Genomic DNA, 15,942 nt, shown 5'->3' with positions numbered 1-15,942 from the left:
GCTAATCCTGACTTGTCCTGGCACCCCCACACAAAGTTTCTCTTTTCAAATCCTTGTAATTCGTGCTTCAAACCGACCCTTGGGGCTGAACTGGGAACAAAGCAGGTGTTTGAACTCCAGGAGTTCCACGGGAACTGCGGGTCTGTCTCACCACGGCAGGGAACAGCCCAGGATCCCACGTGCCAGGACGCTTCTCCTGGGATAACAAACCCTGGGGGCACTGAGGGGCCTGTGGGTTGGAACCCTGTTGGATTCACCCACGGAGCCTCTGGGGCTGTCCCGAACCCCACGGGATGATTCCCACATCCCGATGCCGAGCGGGCCGTACCGTCGGAGGCCGTGCAGCGCGAGGCCAGCTCCCAGAGCACCAGTCCCATGGCGTACATGTCGATCCTCAGGAACGCGTCCCGCTGGAAGTTGATGGCCCCTTCCAGCACCTCCGGGGCCATGTAGCGCCGGGTGCCCACCTGGAAGGGGGGACAGGGCAGGGCTTGGAGCTGGGCACGGACACCCCGGCTCCAGGACACCGGGATCAAACATTTCCATGCCTGCTCCTCCTCAGGAATCACTCCTGGAAGTTCCTCCGCGTTAACGAACAGAACACTGCGATGTTCCTCTCCAAACCCTCCGGCAGGATGGAATCAGGGAGAGGGGCCGTGCACTGAGTGTGAGGGGGATTCCTGGGAATAAACGGGATTTACCTGCCCGTGGGTGTCTCCTGCAGATTTCCCAGCCTCAAACTTTAAGGCCAGGCCGAAGTCGGCGATGCAGGCCGTGAGGTTGTTCTTGAGCAGCACGTTCTTGCTCTTGATGTCCCTGCCGAGGCAAAGAGAAAGCCCCAAAATTAGGGATCTACAACATGGAACACCGATGGAATTCCAAGGAAAGAGGAACATCATAACTCAGCATTATGGTGTGGAAGGGAAGAAAATGATAGAGAGTTAACTGAGACAACAATCAAGACAAATATTATTATTTATAATATAATCATATAAATTTATGATATATATTATATAACATTTAATTATATGTAATATATTAATATAGATTGATTTATTAAATATTAATATAATAAACCAAAGAACATTTTATGAAAGGTAAGAAAATTATAAAGAAATAGTTAATTTAAACAAAAATGAATACAAATATTTGTAATACATATTCATAATATATATTATATGTATTATATATTTATAATATACTGTATATTACATATACTATACATTACATATACTATACATTATATACACTATAAATTATTTATAATATAATATAAATTTATATCTAAGTATAGAACGAATATATACAATATTTTATGTAATAATATAATAAAACAAATAATCAAGAAATAGATAATTTAAATGAAAATACAAATATTGCTTACAATATAAAATATAAATACATAAAATTATATATTATATTCACATATAATACATGTGAATGTATGTGCAGATCCCAGGAGCTGCACTGAGTCCCCCCATGGCCCACAGAGCCCATCCCGTGGGATGCAGGTGAGCTGTGCCAGTGGGAGATGAGGGGGGTACCTGTGTGAGATCATTGGGGGTTCCTGTGTGAGATGGGGGTGGGAGATGGGGGTACCTGTGTGAGATGGGGGTGGGAGATGGGGGTACCTGTGTGAGATGGGGGTGGGAGGTGGGGGTACCTGTGTGAGATGGGGGTGGGAGAGGGGGGTACCTGTGTGAGATGGCGGGTTTGTGGCCGTCCTTGAGCCCCGGGATGTCCTCGTGCAGGTAGGCCAGGCCCCGCGCCATGGTCTGCGCGATGTGACACAGCTCCGACCACGACACCACGTTGGCCTTCAGGAAATCCGTCAGGGAGCCCTGCCCGGGAAGCAGCCACAGCTCACACACCTTCATCAGGCACCGCGGAACTCATCTGCGTGCCCTGGGGTTTACAGACTATCAACTGACCCCAGGAGAACGAAAAGAAACCCCCACGAGCTCTGCAAGGTGGGGTTTGTTTGACTCAGGCAGGTCTGTGGGGGGTTTGTTTGACTCACAGGTCTGTGGGGGACATCCACAAACATCCTAAAAAGCATTCTAAAAATTATTCTGAAAAATATTCTAAAGGGCAAGAGAAAAAGGGCAGAATTCATTTTTGTTTGCTTGTTTTCTGTCAAATAAAACCTGACGGCTTTCTCGGTCGCCTGAAAATAAAACCGTAATAACAAAAAGCGACCAGCGAGTGAAAACCGGTTTAGGTTTTTGTGCCTTAACCGCTGGGATTCCACGTCTGTGGGACATTCCCGGGGCTGTTCCTGCTCTGCCCGAACCACGAGAACCCCGGGAGCCCCGGGATCCGGGCCCACCTTCTCGTGGAAGGCGGTGATGAGCCAGAGGTCGACGTCGATGCTGCTGCCCCTCTTCTCGGCGCCGATGAACTGCAGGATGTTCTCGTGCTTCATGCCCGGCAGGCTGTAGATCTCGTACTCGTTCTGCCACGACTGCTTGTCCTGGGACACAACCACGGCAACCCCGCTCAGCCCCCGGGAAAGGGGGGGCTGTTCCTGCAGGAAATGCCCTTCCCAACATTTCAACCCCGCGGGATTTGTCCCGCACGACAAGAAGGACCCGCCACGCTTCTGCTCCTCGGGGAGCAGTGGGTGGGTGTGGTTAATTATTAATGTAATTAATTAATCCACCCCAATAGCGCCAGGCAGGGACATTCATAGCCTTTAACTTGGCTGGATGTCACAGTTTAAAGCAAAGCTCTCTGAGGGCACCTGGTGGGACCTGAGTGTTGTCTCCCTCACCTGGGGCTCCATTTCATTGGCCCAATCCCCTCACGGGATTGAATTCCAGGCCTTTCCTGCTGAGCACAATTTGATCTGATTATTGACTGGTTTATTATTTATGGGATTATTGAGGCTGTGAGAGCTGCCTCAAGCTGTTGGTGCTCCATATGTGTTTTTATGACTAAACCCACAAAGTTTATATTTCAATATTTCAATATTCCAATAAGATGTTTTGATATTCCACTAATTTAAATTTCAATCACTTGCACTAAAATCTTTATTTCAGTTCAAGGAAGCTCTCCCTTGCATCATCCACACCTCGAAGACATTTGGGGTTGGACGTAGAAAACCAAGCAAAATCTCTCCCTGGGACAAGACAAGCTGGCTTAATGTGAGGACATCAGGAAGAATCCAGGATCCCAAGAATCCCAGCTCACCTGGATGGGGAATATTTTCACTGCCACGTACTCGTTGAGGAGCTGAGCTTTCCACACACACCCGAACCTGCCCCTGGCTTTGATCTCCAGCAGCTGCAGAGGCTTCAGCCCCATCAGTGGGGACGGTGGGGGAGGCCCAGGATCCTGGAACGGGGGGAAAACGGCAATTAATGAGCTCTGCTCGTCATGGGAGGGCAGGGACAGCTCCACAGAGGAAGGCCTGGATCCTGGGATACACCAGGATACACCAGGATCATGGAGCCAAACCCCCTGCAATGGAGTCCCCAAAACACCAGACACAAAAGAGAACCCTGAAGGGAAAACTGAAATGGGATGGGAAAACACACTCATGGATGGGCAGGGGGAGGATGGAAAGCACCTGGATAACCAGCAGGGACAGCACAGCAGGAATGAAGGAATTGTCTGACCAGGAGGGGCAGCGCAGCAGGAATTAAGGAATTTTTTAACCAGGAGGGAAAGCACAGCAGAAAGTAAGGAATAATCTTAACTAGGTGGGAAAGCACAGCAGAAATCAAAGGAATTTTTTAAACCAGGAGGGAAAGCAGAGCAGAAATTCAGGACTAAAGATAATCAAGCTTTACTTGTTCCTTTGGAAAGAGCTGGAATTGGAACGAGCACCTCGGATGCTTTTAAAGGATTTTTGTGCATTTTGGTGGGGGTTTTTTGTGTTTCTCTGATTTTGTGTGACCTGATTAACCCTTCACATCCAGGTCTGGGGATCAGCTCCTCCCGAGCCACTTCCAGGGCTCCCAATCCTGAAATCTGAGCCCTTGGGAGCAGAATGGAATTAAACCTCAGGGATTATTTTGTACCATGGGAGTGGGATGGGGCTCTCCATGTACCCACCTCCCTGTATCCATAGATCCACCACCTCACTGTGGATCAGGACAACTTCCCATCCTGGCAAAGGGGATGTGACAGGGAATGGCACGTCCTGTACTTCCCAGTTTGTCCTGTATTCCCACGGGAACACAACCAGGACATTCTCAACCCTCTTGCCCAGGCTCTGCTTCCTCCTGGGCTCTTCCCTTTCCCTCCAACCCTGAAATGTTCCAAACCCTGATTCCACGGATTAATAACTGCAAAAAAGGACTGGAATTCCAACTGGAGACACGTTGAAATACTCCCCCCAAAAAAAAGCAGGGAATCCTTTCACAAAGGTCAGTGAGGGATGTTCACAGCTGTTCCCTCAGATCTGCTGCCTCTGGGTGGACAACAAACAGCAGGAAGCCTCAGAGGGAAGTTTTCCCTCCCTTGGTGCCTTTCATTCCCTCCTGGAATATCCCAGGGGCAGCACTGCCCTGGGTTTGGAAATACAAACACCGGGAAACACAGCTGGGAATTGGCCTAAGTGGAACTGGGAGCGAGATTCCCAAATTCACTGCCCAGAGCCAACTCTGAGGTGTAAAATCCCGTCATTCCCGGCCCCCTGAGCATCCCCCTGGGACTTAATGGCTGTAATTTATTATTTAAAGTTTTCACCCTCCTGCTTGGCCCAGATTTGTGAGAAATAAGCCCAAATCTCCTTTTGCTTCAGTGCCTTGGACTCCCCTCCCTTTCCATGACTCCACCCAAAACTCCTGCTGGGGTTTTGGAGGGCACAGTGCCTGAATTGTTTTGGAACCACCAAGAAAACAACCCTTCTCCGGGATTTGGTGGGAAAAAAATCCCTCCCCGAGAGCCGAAAGTGAAAGTGGCAGCGGAATCTGCTGCTCCTCAACGTCCCACTGGGCCACAACCCTTCCCACATCCCGAATTCCTGTTTCCTAGAAAGCCCTGGCACTGCACAGGCTGTTCCCAGGCCCTGACCCAGCCCCTCCCGGGCTTTCCCTTTCCTGGGGAGACGTTTCCACGGAGTCAAAACTTCCGGACTTTCCGAGGCAGCAGCACCTTCCCAACCCCCCCCCAATCCAAACAAACCCTGGGACTGAGTGCAGAGCAGAATTCCTGCCCTGACAGAACCAGAAGGGAAACTTTTCCTTGTGTTTTTTTTTTCCCTTGATTTTTTTTCCTTGGGTAAAGTCCAACTCCCCCACTCCAGGGGCTGTTTTTACCCAGAAACATTCCCAGCTCCAGAGCAAGGATGTCCCCCGTGCCACAGGCACCGTTATCCCTGGGAGGCTTTCTGGGATGATCCCGTGGCGCCAAGGATGGGGGTGGAATGTCAGCAAAGCCCTGCTGGGGATAAATTGGGATCACAGCTTTCCACAGCTGTCCAAAACCCAGGGCCCGAGCCCCCCTTCCTGCCCTTTCCCTTGGAATGAGCCACACGGGGAAAATCTTCCTGAAAGAAGGAATGACTTCCAGGAACAAGGTTTCCTAAAGTGCCCTCAGAAATGGGTGTTGAGGCTGAGAAATGAAGGAGTGTTTTGCTCCAGGTGAATTATTTCCCACCCAAGCAGTGGGAGATCACAGCTCACACCAAAACAACTCCCAACACGTCCCCAAAACGTCCCCCAAAACACGAACAAAGGCTGGTGGCTCTTACCTCAATCATTATATGAAAGGCATGCTTGGAGAGAGGAGAAAACAAGGCAAGAGAAGTTACTGTTTACACCCAGAACGGCAGGAAAAAGCAGATTAGAGGAGATAAAGTCAGTTAGTTGTGAATTGTTTCGTGCCGGCAACGCCATTTAAAATCAGAATTAAAAAAAACCATCGTTGATGTGTCAGCCCAGAAAAGGGGGAGAGCGGGGTCATTACAGACACAATCAGCCGAGTCATCTGACGATCACACCCCGAAATGTCCGTTCCAGCGGGCGGGAACGCGCCGGGAATTGCACTTCCCAAGGGAAGATCCCTGCGATGCCCTCCGTGCCCACGAGGGGGCAGCACCGCCCCGCCGGAATTCCCGGCGCTCGGCTGGGAATGCCCGGGCTGGACGGGAAAAAGTTGGGAATTTCACGGCCCAACAGGTTGGGGCTCCCTGGCTCAGTTTGATCTCAACGCAAGGCCCCGCATTAAAAGTCCTTCCCGGCAGGAATTTACAGGCTGGGCAGCAAAATCCACCCCAAACCCACGTCCCACAGCACCGAAAACGAGAGCCCATCTTAATCTCATTTGTTCTGGTTGTGCTCCTTTCGTGACTGAGCAGCCTCAGGAGTGAGTGCTGAACTGGGAATTATCCAAGGAACTGATGATTTCCAGGAGAATAGACCGGCTGGGAGCTGGATTTATCCATCCAGGAGCACTGGGATCCACCAGGATCAGCTGTCAAGGCAGCACAACACCCACACTCCCTATCTCAGTCCTACCCACTGGGGGGAAGATCATTTGAAGTCTGGGTTTGTATTTACTGCTTGGAACAGCCCTTGGATTCTATTGGGGATTAATAAAAAAAAAGGGCTCTGTTTTAAGCTGTTCACATCCAGGACTAAATCCTTGTAAAAAACCCTCCTTCCCTGGTATTTTTCCCAGGGTTAAAATGTTTTTATCTAGTGTGGTTTTATCTAATAAAATATCTCGAACGAGAAAAAACTGTGGCAGGAAGACCAAAATGGGGAAAACCTGAACACTACTGGATTTAATTTCTTCTCTCTCCTGTGGATTCCCTGGTGAGGCAGAGGGATAGAGACCATCCCAGAAATTTTCAGTGCATCAGGTGGATGTGGAGTTAATTCAGGGAACAAAAAGCCAGGAGATGATCCACTGAGGACAGTCCTGGTGTGACAGTGAAGGGAGTCATCCCTCATCCTTCTCTTTTCTTTGGGGTGAAGCCAAGACTGAATGTCCTTTTTCCAGGGAATTTCTGCTGTACATCTGACCCATCCACTGCTGCACAAACACTTCAAACCCGATCCATTCGCCTCCAACCCCTGCTCCTGCCCCAATTATTAAACCTAATATTAATAGTTAACATAGTAATTGCACGATTATTTCCATGTTTAGTGGTTATAAAGTTACCAACACTTTTCCCTCTCTCCCCACTTCCTGTGTTTCCTGCTCCAACCGGCTGTAATCAGATGGAAAGTGGGAAATGCTTTGTACCTTCGATTTGCATAATAATTTCGTTTAGCTCTTCAGGCAGGAGGAGCTTTTCCTGCCTTTCCACCTCGGCCCTTAATGCCTGTTCACCACAGGAGCAGAAAATGCTGCCCCACCACAACCAGCTGGGGCAGCAGCACACACTGATCCCAGCAGACACCACCTGGGCACGGGCACAGCAGGTGATTACCCTGCTTATTAAAAAATCTGGGTGCCCCTCCTGCACCAGGCACAGGGTGAGAGCTGCAGGAGAAGGAGGGAGAATCTCCCAGCTCTTGGGATCTCACACTTGTGTTCAAACCCTCACCGGCTTTCCCACCCCTTCATCTCCTCGGGGAGCAAATCCCAGGCTGAAAGGATCCCCACAATCAGCAGTCAGGGCTCTGATCCTACAGGGAAAGACCACTGGGCTTGATGGGAAGTTCCCAAATCCATCAAATCTGGGCGGGATGCACTAATTATGCCGACAGCTTGAGGAGCTGCGATCGGCTCCTCACGGACAGCAAACAGACTTCCCTCCCTAAATTATGTGCTTCTCACTTGGCAACAACATATGGCCACTGCCTGTCCCCAAATTTGTCTGATCTATTACCGTGGAACTGAAACCCAAACAACTGATTTAGCAGGCCCAGCCAAATCCCGGCTGCTGGAAAAGCCTCTGGCCGAGCGGCGGCACTGGAAACACGGAGCACGGACACCCAGCCTTCCCAAATGCAGCCCTCCCCAGAATAAACAGGGGTTTTCACCTCATTTGATCACAAATAGCAGCAGCATTTATGAGAGGACGTGCGTTCTGGTCGCTGCACCGAGTTAGGAAGCTCAAGGTAATTCCCACTCCAAAAAACCCCAAGTCATTTCTTTCTCCGCTTCCAGCCACTTTTTCTTCCGAATGCACCTGTATCCCAGGTCCACAATTCCTCAGCAACAGCTCATCATGTGCTAGGTGCTGTTTCCCATTCCCCTCAAGCTGCCAAGATGAATCAGCAGTGCAGTTTTAATCTCAGCTTTAGGCCCAGCCCTGAGCACCCGAGCAGTCCCTCTTGGGTGGCACCTTGGCCACCTCAAACCTCGTTTTCGGTTCCCTCCTCCCCGAAAAACACGAAGAAGCTGCTTGTATGTCCAGAAAAAAAGCAATTAATGGGATAAGGCTGCTGAAGTAAAGCTTAATTTTCTGCTTTTGGGGGGAGGGCAAGCGCTGCCAGCTCTGAACCAGGGAGGTGGGGACTCGGCCAAGGGCAGATCCTCCTCGGGGAACGGTTTGGACATTAAAAAACCCCCAAAATCCTGAAGCAGGGCCTTACCTGGGTGGGCACCAGCACTGGGGGATAGGCCAGCTTGTGGTGTCTGTACATCCAGAAGGAGAAGAGCACAATCACTGCAATTCCCATGATAGGCACCAAGGAATACAGCAGGGTGTTGAACAGAGGGGGCTTCGGGGTCACGGGGTTGGAAGTGGCTGCAGGGAGAACAGGACACAGCTTTTAATAAACAATTCCCCCCTCAGAGCTCAAACCCCCATCAGCCTGGTTTCCCAACAACCCCTGATTACCCAGCAGGCCATAAAATATTAAGCTAACACCTATTTATAAAGGCAGCTTGCTTTTTATTTTTTGGGAAGCCATGGAAATGCAGCCCCCTGGGCAGAGGGGCTTTCGTGGGAAGGAGAGTGTCAGCTCTTGCCTTGGCAGGATCGCTGACAAACACGACAACAACATCTCCTGGCTCGACAAAGGCTATTTTAATCTCCCAGAAAATGTTGTTTCATTTCATAAACAACTTCCTCTGGCTATTTGGTGCACGAGACACGGGCTGTTTTCAGCTCGGTTAGTGACATTACTCACTTGGCCTTCTTCCCCCCCTGGAAGAGGACAGGCAAGAAAAATCATCCTTTGGCTTATGGGGTTTTTTTAAACAATTATTTGTTAAGCCTGGCTGCTGGATTTTATTTGTGACCTGGGAGGAAATTCTGTCCCCCTTTTTTGGAGGTTAATGTGTCAGTCTGCAGAGTTCCAAGCAGTTTAAAGAGGATTGTTTGAGGAAAAGGAGCAGGGATGATGCAGCTTTTAGCCCAACAATTTATAGACACTTAGAGCAGCTTAACTGTACAATTAAGGTAAGATTTGACAGTAACTTCTGTATCTAAACCAGCCAATTATTTCAGATTATCCTTCCTCCTCACCCTCGGAAAAAAAGAGCTGGAGCTCCTCTTACCGATTTAAATCACCCCAAGGGGAGGAACCTTCTTCAAACTGGACGAACACACAGAGCTTTTATCACTCGGGAATCACGACCCATCCTGCAGGAAAACCACCCCAGGAGGCTGGGAAAAGCCTCTTCCCACCCTGCACGAGCCCCATCCGGAACATTCCCGGCCCGAAGCGTCCGAGGAACTTACGCTGCGTCACCTCCATCTCCGGGAAGTAGAAGAAGCGCTCGTTGCACATGTTGCCCTCACAGCAGCAGAAAAACACCTCGGGGCTGTCCTTCTTCTCTATGCAGTCATTCCTGCCAGAGGGGAACAGGGAAATATTGATCCATCTCCACTTGTTTTAGGGGGGAAAAAAATTATAAATTAATCTGTGCTCGTCTTAAAAACTTGGGCGGTGAATGGATGGGGGGAAGTGGCAAGGGAAATTTTTGAATTTTATTGGATTTTTAGCAAAAAAAAACCAAAATAAAATTTGTATAGTCCCCCCTGCTCAGAGATAGGACTTGTTCCACTCCATGGATTAACTGCAGGAAAGGAGTTTTAGCAACAAATAAGGTGAAACTGTTCAAGTCTGGGAGGAGAAATAAGGACCAGGCAGGACCCAAGCCCGGAGCAGGAAGGGAATCTGAAAATCCAGATGCAGTTGAGGCTTTTAAACACAGCTGAAGATTGCCAAGAAAGCTTTGGGCTCATCTTCAAAACTCAGGGTTATTGCACAGGGCCAGCCCCTGCAGCTTCAACGTGCTGTAAGTGCAGGGGACATTTTCTCTTTGATGTTCTCCATGTTTGGAGTTCATCATTCCACGAGTCCCTGTCCAGTGAAGCCACTGCAGAGATAAGATTTGGGATGTTCTGGACAAACACAGCAGCCAGGGTGTGTTATTAGCACAGCTTGGTTAATGAGCACACACAGATTCTTACTCAGTTCCCAGCTATTTCCTTACCACCCTTCCCGTATTTTATTTCTTCTTCCATTTCCTCTTTTTGGCTCGAGGGAGAATTTAATCTCAGGATTTTTTTAATTTTTTTTTTTAAGACTGAGCTTTAAACTGCCATTAAAGCAGGAAACATCCTGGGGTTGGGGGGCAGCTGGATCTGGGAGAAATGACTGTAAGGATTCCTTCCAACAATTCAACAGCTTAGGAAAACCCAAAGGAAAACCTCTCTAAAACATTGCTAAAACAATTTATCAATACTTTTTAATGAATATCTACAGTGCCTTCCTTTCTCAGTTCTCTCCCTTTGCAAGCAATTCTGGCCCAACAAACCCAGTGCTGTACTCTACAAACTGTAAATGCCATTTCCTAAGGGAGTCACGACCTTTATTCAGCCAGGATCCAACACACCCCAAGTCCTGCTGGTCCTGCTCGTGGGGACTTGCAGGACCATCTGTTATTATAGGAATGACTGGAAAATTCAGGATATTCAGTGTCTCTCGAGCTTTTTAATAACACTGGCAAAACACTTCCATGGTTTGGTGAACTGCAGGCACAAAGTGCTGACTTTCCTACTCCAAAGTCTTTGGAGGAGCCTGGTAAAAAAAAAAGAACCTCTAGAATTTTTGCATCCTGGGTGCAATAACTGTTATTTGCATTGTTTGGGCAGCAACAAGGCAGCAGAAAATCTATTATTAATGGCCTGAAGGAGCATAAATTGAATACCTGGGGTGTTTTTTAATAGATGGTAAAGCACAGTGGTCAGCAAACAAGATAAAGCACTGGGGTGAAATCTGCTCCCTAAATACAAATGTGCAGAAACAGAGGGCACAGAACATAATCAGTCATACATAATTATTCACATACAAGATAATTATAACTATTCACAGACTATGCATTGTCTCCTGTCTCAAGCAATGCTGGCAGAGGGGATGGTGCAGAAATCGGGTGAAAACGGTGGAAAACAGCAAATAACTCCCCAATTCCGAGGAAAACCGCCCCACCTCCGAGGAAAACCGCCCCACCTGTCATAGCAGTTGATGTCATCCAGCCAGCAGCCCTGCTTCACAATCTCAATCGAGCCAGAAATGTTCTTCCAGGTGGCAAAGCAGTGTCTCCTCTTATCTTTGTCCCCGTAGCAAGGCTCGATCCCGCTCCGGTTGGTTTTATCCTTCTCCCAGTTGGCGTTGTAGTAGATGCACTCCTGCGTCTCTGACCTGCCCAGGATGGCGCCTGGAATGGCAGGGAAGCAAAGCACGACTCGCTGGGATTGGGTGCACGAAAATCCCAGCAGTTGCCCTCCCCCCTCCCCCTTTTTTAATCCAAGTCCACCGTGTTTTTAATGGAGAGTTCACAGCCATCCCAAGGGCTGAACCCCGAAACAAAGAGCTCCCGTGGAGTCAAACCTGGCAGGACTTTCTTTGGAAGTTTGGGGAAAAAAAAATGGAAGGACAAGTTATGGCAATGCTTCTCCCCGAGCAGCAAGAGCAGAGGGAATTTCAAACGCCGAAGAGTGAAGGTTTAATTAAAATATCAACCAAAGCAGATGTTTTAGCCAGGACAATTTACCAAAAGGCCTCTTATCTCAGTGCACGAGCCAAAAAAGCAGCGAGCACATCCTGGAAAGCCAAAGATCGGGTCATCCCACATCCCAGGATGCTTAAAAATAAAGGTTTGTGAGCTTTGGAATTTACACTTGCCTTTTAAAGGACAAATTCAATTGATTCGCTGACCAATGACAGCCAAACCCCACAAACAAACCCCGCCGTGGAGGGGATGGAGTGGGATGGGCTTTAAGGCCCCCTCCATCCCAAACTGTTTTGGGATGCTGTGTGAGGCCCCTCCAAGTGGGGAGAACTTCCCAGAGTGGGCTGAAGCTCCAGCCTGGTCCCTGCAAAGGCTGTTGGGAAGCACAAGTGTTCCAGAGCAGTGGGAGGGAGGAAGAAGTGCCTTTTATTCCTGCTTTTATCTGTCAGGCACCGCCAAGAGCCTGCTGGTGACCCCCACGTGAGCTCCACCCGCATCAAACCCAGGGAAAAACATCTCCACCTTCCCAGCCCCGGGGCTCTGAGGCATTCCCAAAACAGGCAGGGGGGTGCTGGATGTGCCCTGGGAGCAGTGCCCAGCCAGCTGGTGCCACTGCATGGTCACCACCCCGTCCAGGCCTGACCTTTACAGCTCCCAGCCCTGGCAGGGAGCAGATGAGGCAGCAGATTGCCCAATTTGGGTCTGTCAGTGCAATAAAGCAGAAGTCCTGGATTTCTCTCCCACGTGCCATTCCCTCTGTCCCGCTGCCAGGGAGGGCCACAGACAAGCCAGAGTTTTTAGGAAATGCAGAGACTCCAGTAAAATCGGCTTTGCCCAAATCCACGCCTTTTTACAGCCAGGTTTTCCTCTCCATCACTTTTTGTATCCATTAATGCCGTGAATCACTTCAGCCCATCCGACTGTTCCAACTGTTGGTTTAGTGACCTCGGATCCAACTGGAGTTTCCCACCTGGACAGGCATTTGCAGTAGGTGTGGCCAGGCTAAACTGGGCAATCCTGGATTAATCCCTCCGAGAGGAAGAGCAGGGAAGGAAGGGAAGAGGGGAAGGGGAAGCACTCAGAGGAGCCCTGAGCCCATCTGCTCCAACCAGCTCTGCCACCCCCTCTGAGGGGATGGAGCTCCATCTAGGAGGAGCCATCACTGAATAATAATAATAATAATAACAATAATAACAACAATAATAATAATAATAATGATAATGATAATGATCTGTATTTCAGGGCTGCACAACCCACCCAGACAAGCCCATTCCTTTGCACTTGGACTTCATTCTATTCTAAGCACTGAGTGTGACACTAAAGGACTTTTTTTTTTTCTTTTTTTTTTGCTATTCCCTAGAAAATTTACTCTCTATAAAAGAACTAAAGGGTGAAGTTCAGTCTGGCAGCTTAGAGTAGAAAGGCTGCTGGAATTGTGCTGTGTTGGAGATTAATTTTGCACTGAAACCCAAGGAATGGAGCAGTTTATGAGCAGCCTGAAGCACCACAGGGCCTGGACAGTGGGAGTTATTTAACACAGGCCATGCTCCCAAACATCTGAGCTGTTCCAGGATGTCCTGGAGGAACAGAAAGAACGGGAAAGCAGCATAAATAGAAATAACACCTTGGGACAAAGCCCCTTCAGCTGCAGCAGCACAGGTTCCTTTGGCAAGCACCTGTCCATGGGTGTTTTTTGAGTTGTTTCCACGCTGATCTCAAACCCTTTCTAACCCCACAAATACATCTAAGGAGGGATACAAATACAGACTAAAAAGGCCCAGCTTTTGATGTTTCCACAAGCAGGAAGAAGGATTTTTATCATTCCCTGTTTTCTCTGATAACACCCAGGGGAAATTTCCCTCCTCAGAGGGAAAATGAAGGAGTTCTTTCCAACCTAATAAAGGCTCCAAACAGAAAGGACTTTTCTGTCCTGGTTTTTCCACGTCCCCAGACTTATTTTGTTGCTTTTCAGGTTAACATCAGTGCTGCTCTCACCATCCTCAAAGCTCAGGGGTCACCCAAGGACTGCACTTCCCATGAGCTGAGCCAAAGCACGTTCATTAAATCCCAGCACAGCAGCAATTAACTCAGGAAAGGCAGGGATGGGGGAACAAAGATAAATAAACAGGGCAGTGCAGTAACCAACCACCTGCACTGCTGCCACGCTGCACAGGGCAAGGATCAGCCTCCTGGGCTAAAAGGCTGGCTTTTTCCCCCTAAAATAGTGTTTAAAAATCAAGGAGTTTTGCAGCTCAGCACGTGTCCTACAGGAAACTTGGCAGCTTCAGTGCAGGGCTGTGTAGAGCACAATATATAGGTTATTCTCCAGGATTATAGTGGGGAGCATCAGGAAATCCACATTTGCTTAGGTAGCTCATCATATAATGAGAAAATATTTCCATTTTCTTGCCTGGATGTGCCTGCCATGGGAGCAGGAAAGCTGAGATAACACTTGTGGAAAAAGAGCTTTCCAGAGGAAGAATCCAGAGCTGGAAAACTGAAGGGTTGAGCTGCCCAAAGGCACCACACTAAGCCTGAAGAGCACAGGTTCCTAAAGAGAGTGGGACCTACAACAAGAAATAAGACACAGGGAAGAGGGAGGAAAGAGAGAAGAATAATCTGTGTTGTTAAAAACCAGCAGCCCCTGGTTTGCTGGATGGACAGTAACTAGGAAGTGAACTTTTCTCTACTCTAAATGGCTCTTCTGGACTTACAGTATGGAAAAGGATTTTTAGAGTCATTCCCCCTTGTCCTGTCAGTGCCTGGTCCTCTTGCTGAAGGAGAAAAAAAGCTGGAATTACTGTAGCCACGTGTGTGTCCCTCCCAGTTTGTCCTGCTGTTGGCAGGAATTAATAACCTTGTCCCAGGATTTTGCAGAGAAATTCCATTTTCTGCCTTGCACTTCCCGGTATCTTATTTAAGCCTGGATTTCAGGAAGTGGGAAAGCCCCAGTGCCCAAGTTTTTCCAGAATCATTTCAAGAGCAAAGCACGTGGCAAAAAAAAAAAAAACAACAACCAAAAAACGGAGAAAAATGGTCAGGATGAACATCCAGGGAGAAATGAAGGTGCCAGGAACGGCACCACGGGCTGGTGACCCCTGAGACGGAGCTTGCCATCCTCTGGGAATCTCCAGAGCCTTGGAGCTGAGTGTTATTTTTCACACTTCCCAACTCCAAGGGAACAGGGGGCTGATGTTTTCAAGCCCAAACCTGCCACTTGCTGTCGCTGCAAGGTGTGAAAAGCTTGGAATATCCTATAAATTGTGTGGTTTGGAGCACAGCCTTGCATGGTCAGTTGTGCTGGTCAATTGTGCCCTCCCCAGCACGGCAGAGAAGGGTTCAAAAGTGATTAAAATTACCACAATGGGCAACACAAAATCAGCAGGCAGGTTTCAATTCCACACGCTCAGATGTTGGGGAAAAAAAAGAGGATAAGGGCCAAACAGGCATTAAAGCTACAGACAGACAGTTCCCAATTGGGATTATCCTCCTTTTCCCAGCACTGAACCCCACCAAAAAGAATAAAAACAACTCAAGTTTTTGATATTAGAAGTTGCAAACTTGGGGTTCTGCTGCACCCTCAAAGTGTGACGTTCCTGCAGCCTCCTGGAGGTGGGAAATTCGAGCACATTAATCACTCAGTGAGAAAGGGTCAGAAAAGCTTCACAGGAATTTCAAATCTCCTCATAAAACCAGATCAGTAAATGACATTTTTTCCAACTCTTCTCCTGCGCTGTTTGTCCCCTGCATCCTCCACAATGCCGTTGACTGTGATGAATGTGTCAATATTTCACTGCTATAAACAACGAGAAACCAGGAATCCCCTTCTGACCCCCCAAAAACACGCACGGAGGATTCAAGGGGGGCTGCTCAGAAGAAACTATTCCACCTTTTGCCTTCCAAACCGCTCGGGCACACAATGTAAATTTGTGAGCAGCTTGAGAGCAGAGAAAGCAGAACCACACCCCCAGTCAAACGTGAACACAGTCAAGACATCTCCGAGGGGAGGATCCAACTCCACGGTCAGCGTTTCCTCCGTGCGACACATCCAACCAACTCCCTCTCCTTTTTCTG

General features: G+C 48.6%; 1 protein-coding gene across 2 annotated transcripts in view; it reads right to left on the bottom strand.

The window, feature by feature from the left end:
* ACVR2A (activin A receptor type 2A) overlaps positions 1-15,942 on the bottom strand; it is a 42,695-nt gene that overhangs the window by 4,188 nt on the left and 22,565 nt on the right. The window contains exons 3-11 of one of the 2 annotated variants that reach the window (XM_050339682.1): positions 11,367-11,574; positions 9,593-9,702; positions 8,499-8,653; positions 5,702-5,725; positions 3,193-3,336; positions 2,330-2,473; positions 1,696-1,841; positions 702-816; positions 329-467 (exon numbers count right to left, since the gene is read on the bottom strand). In XM_050339682.1, coding sequence (XP_050195639.1) covers positions 329-467; positions 702-816; positions 1,696-1,841; positions 2,330-2,473; positions 3,193-3,336; positions 5,702-5,725; positions 8,499-8,653; positions 9,593-9,702; positions 11,367-11,574 — 1,185 coding nt within the window. The remainder of the gene's footprint in view (positions 1-328; positions 468-701; positions 817-1,695; positions 1,842-2,329; positions 2,474-3,192; positions 3,337-5,701; positions 5,726-8,498; positions 8,654-9,592; positions 9,703-11,366; positions 11,575-15,942) is intronic. The other variant, XM_050339683.1, reaches the window with a different exon arrangement.

Source organism: Myiozetetes cayanensis, unplaced genomic scaffold (genome assembly GCF_022539395.1).
Source record: "Myiozetetes cayanensis isolate MyiCay16 unplaced genomic scaffold, myiCay2020 scf9, whole genome shotgun sequence".
Taxonomy (NCBI): Eukaryota; Metazoa; Chordata; class Aves; order Passeriformes; family Tyrannidae; genus Myiozetetes; species Myiozetetes cayanensis.
The sequence above is the reverse complement of the archived record's forward strand: the minus strand, read 5'-3'. Positions and strand labels throughout refer to the sequence as shown.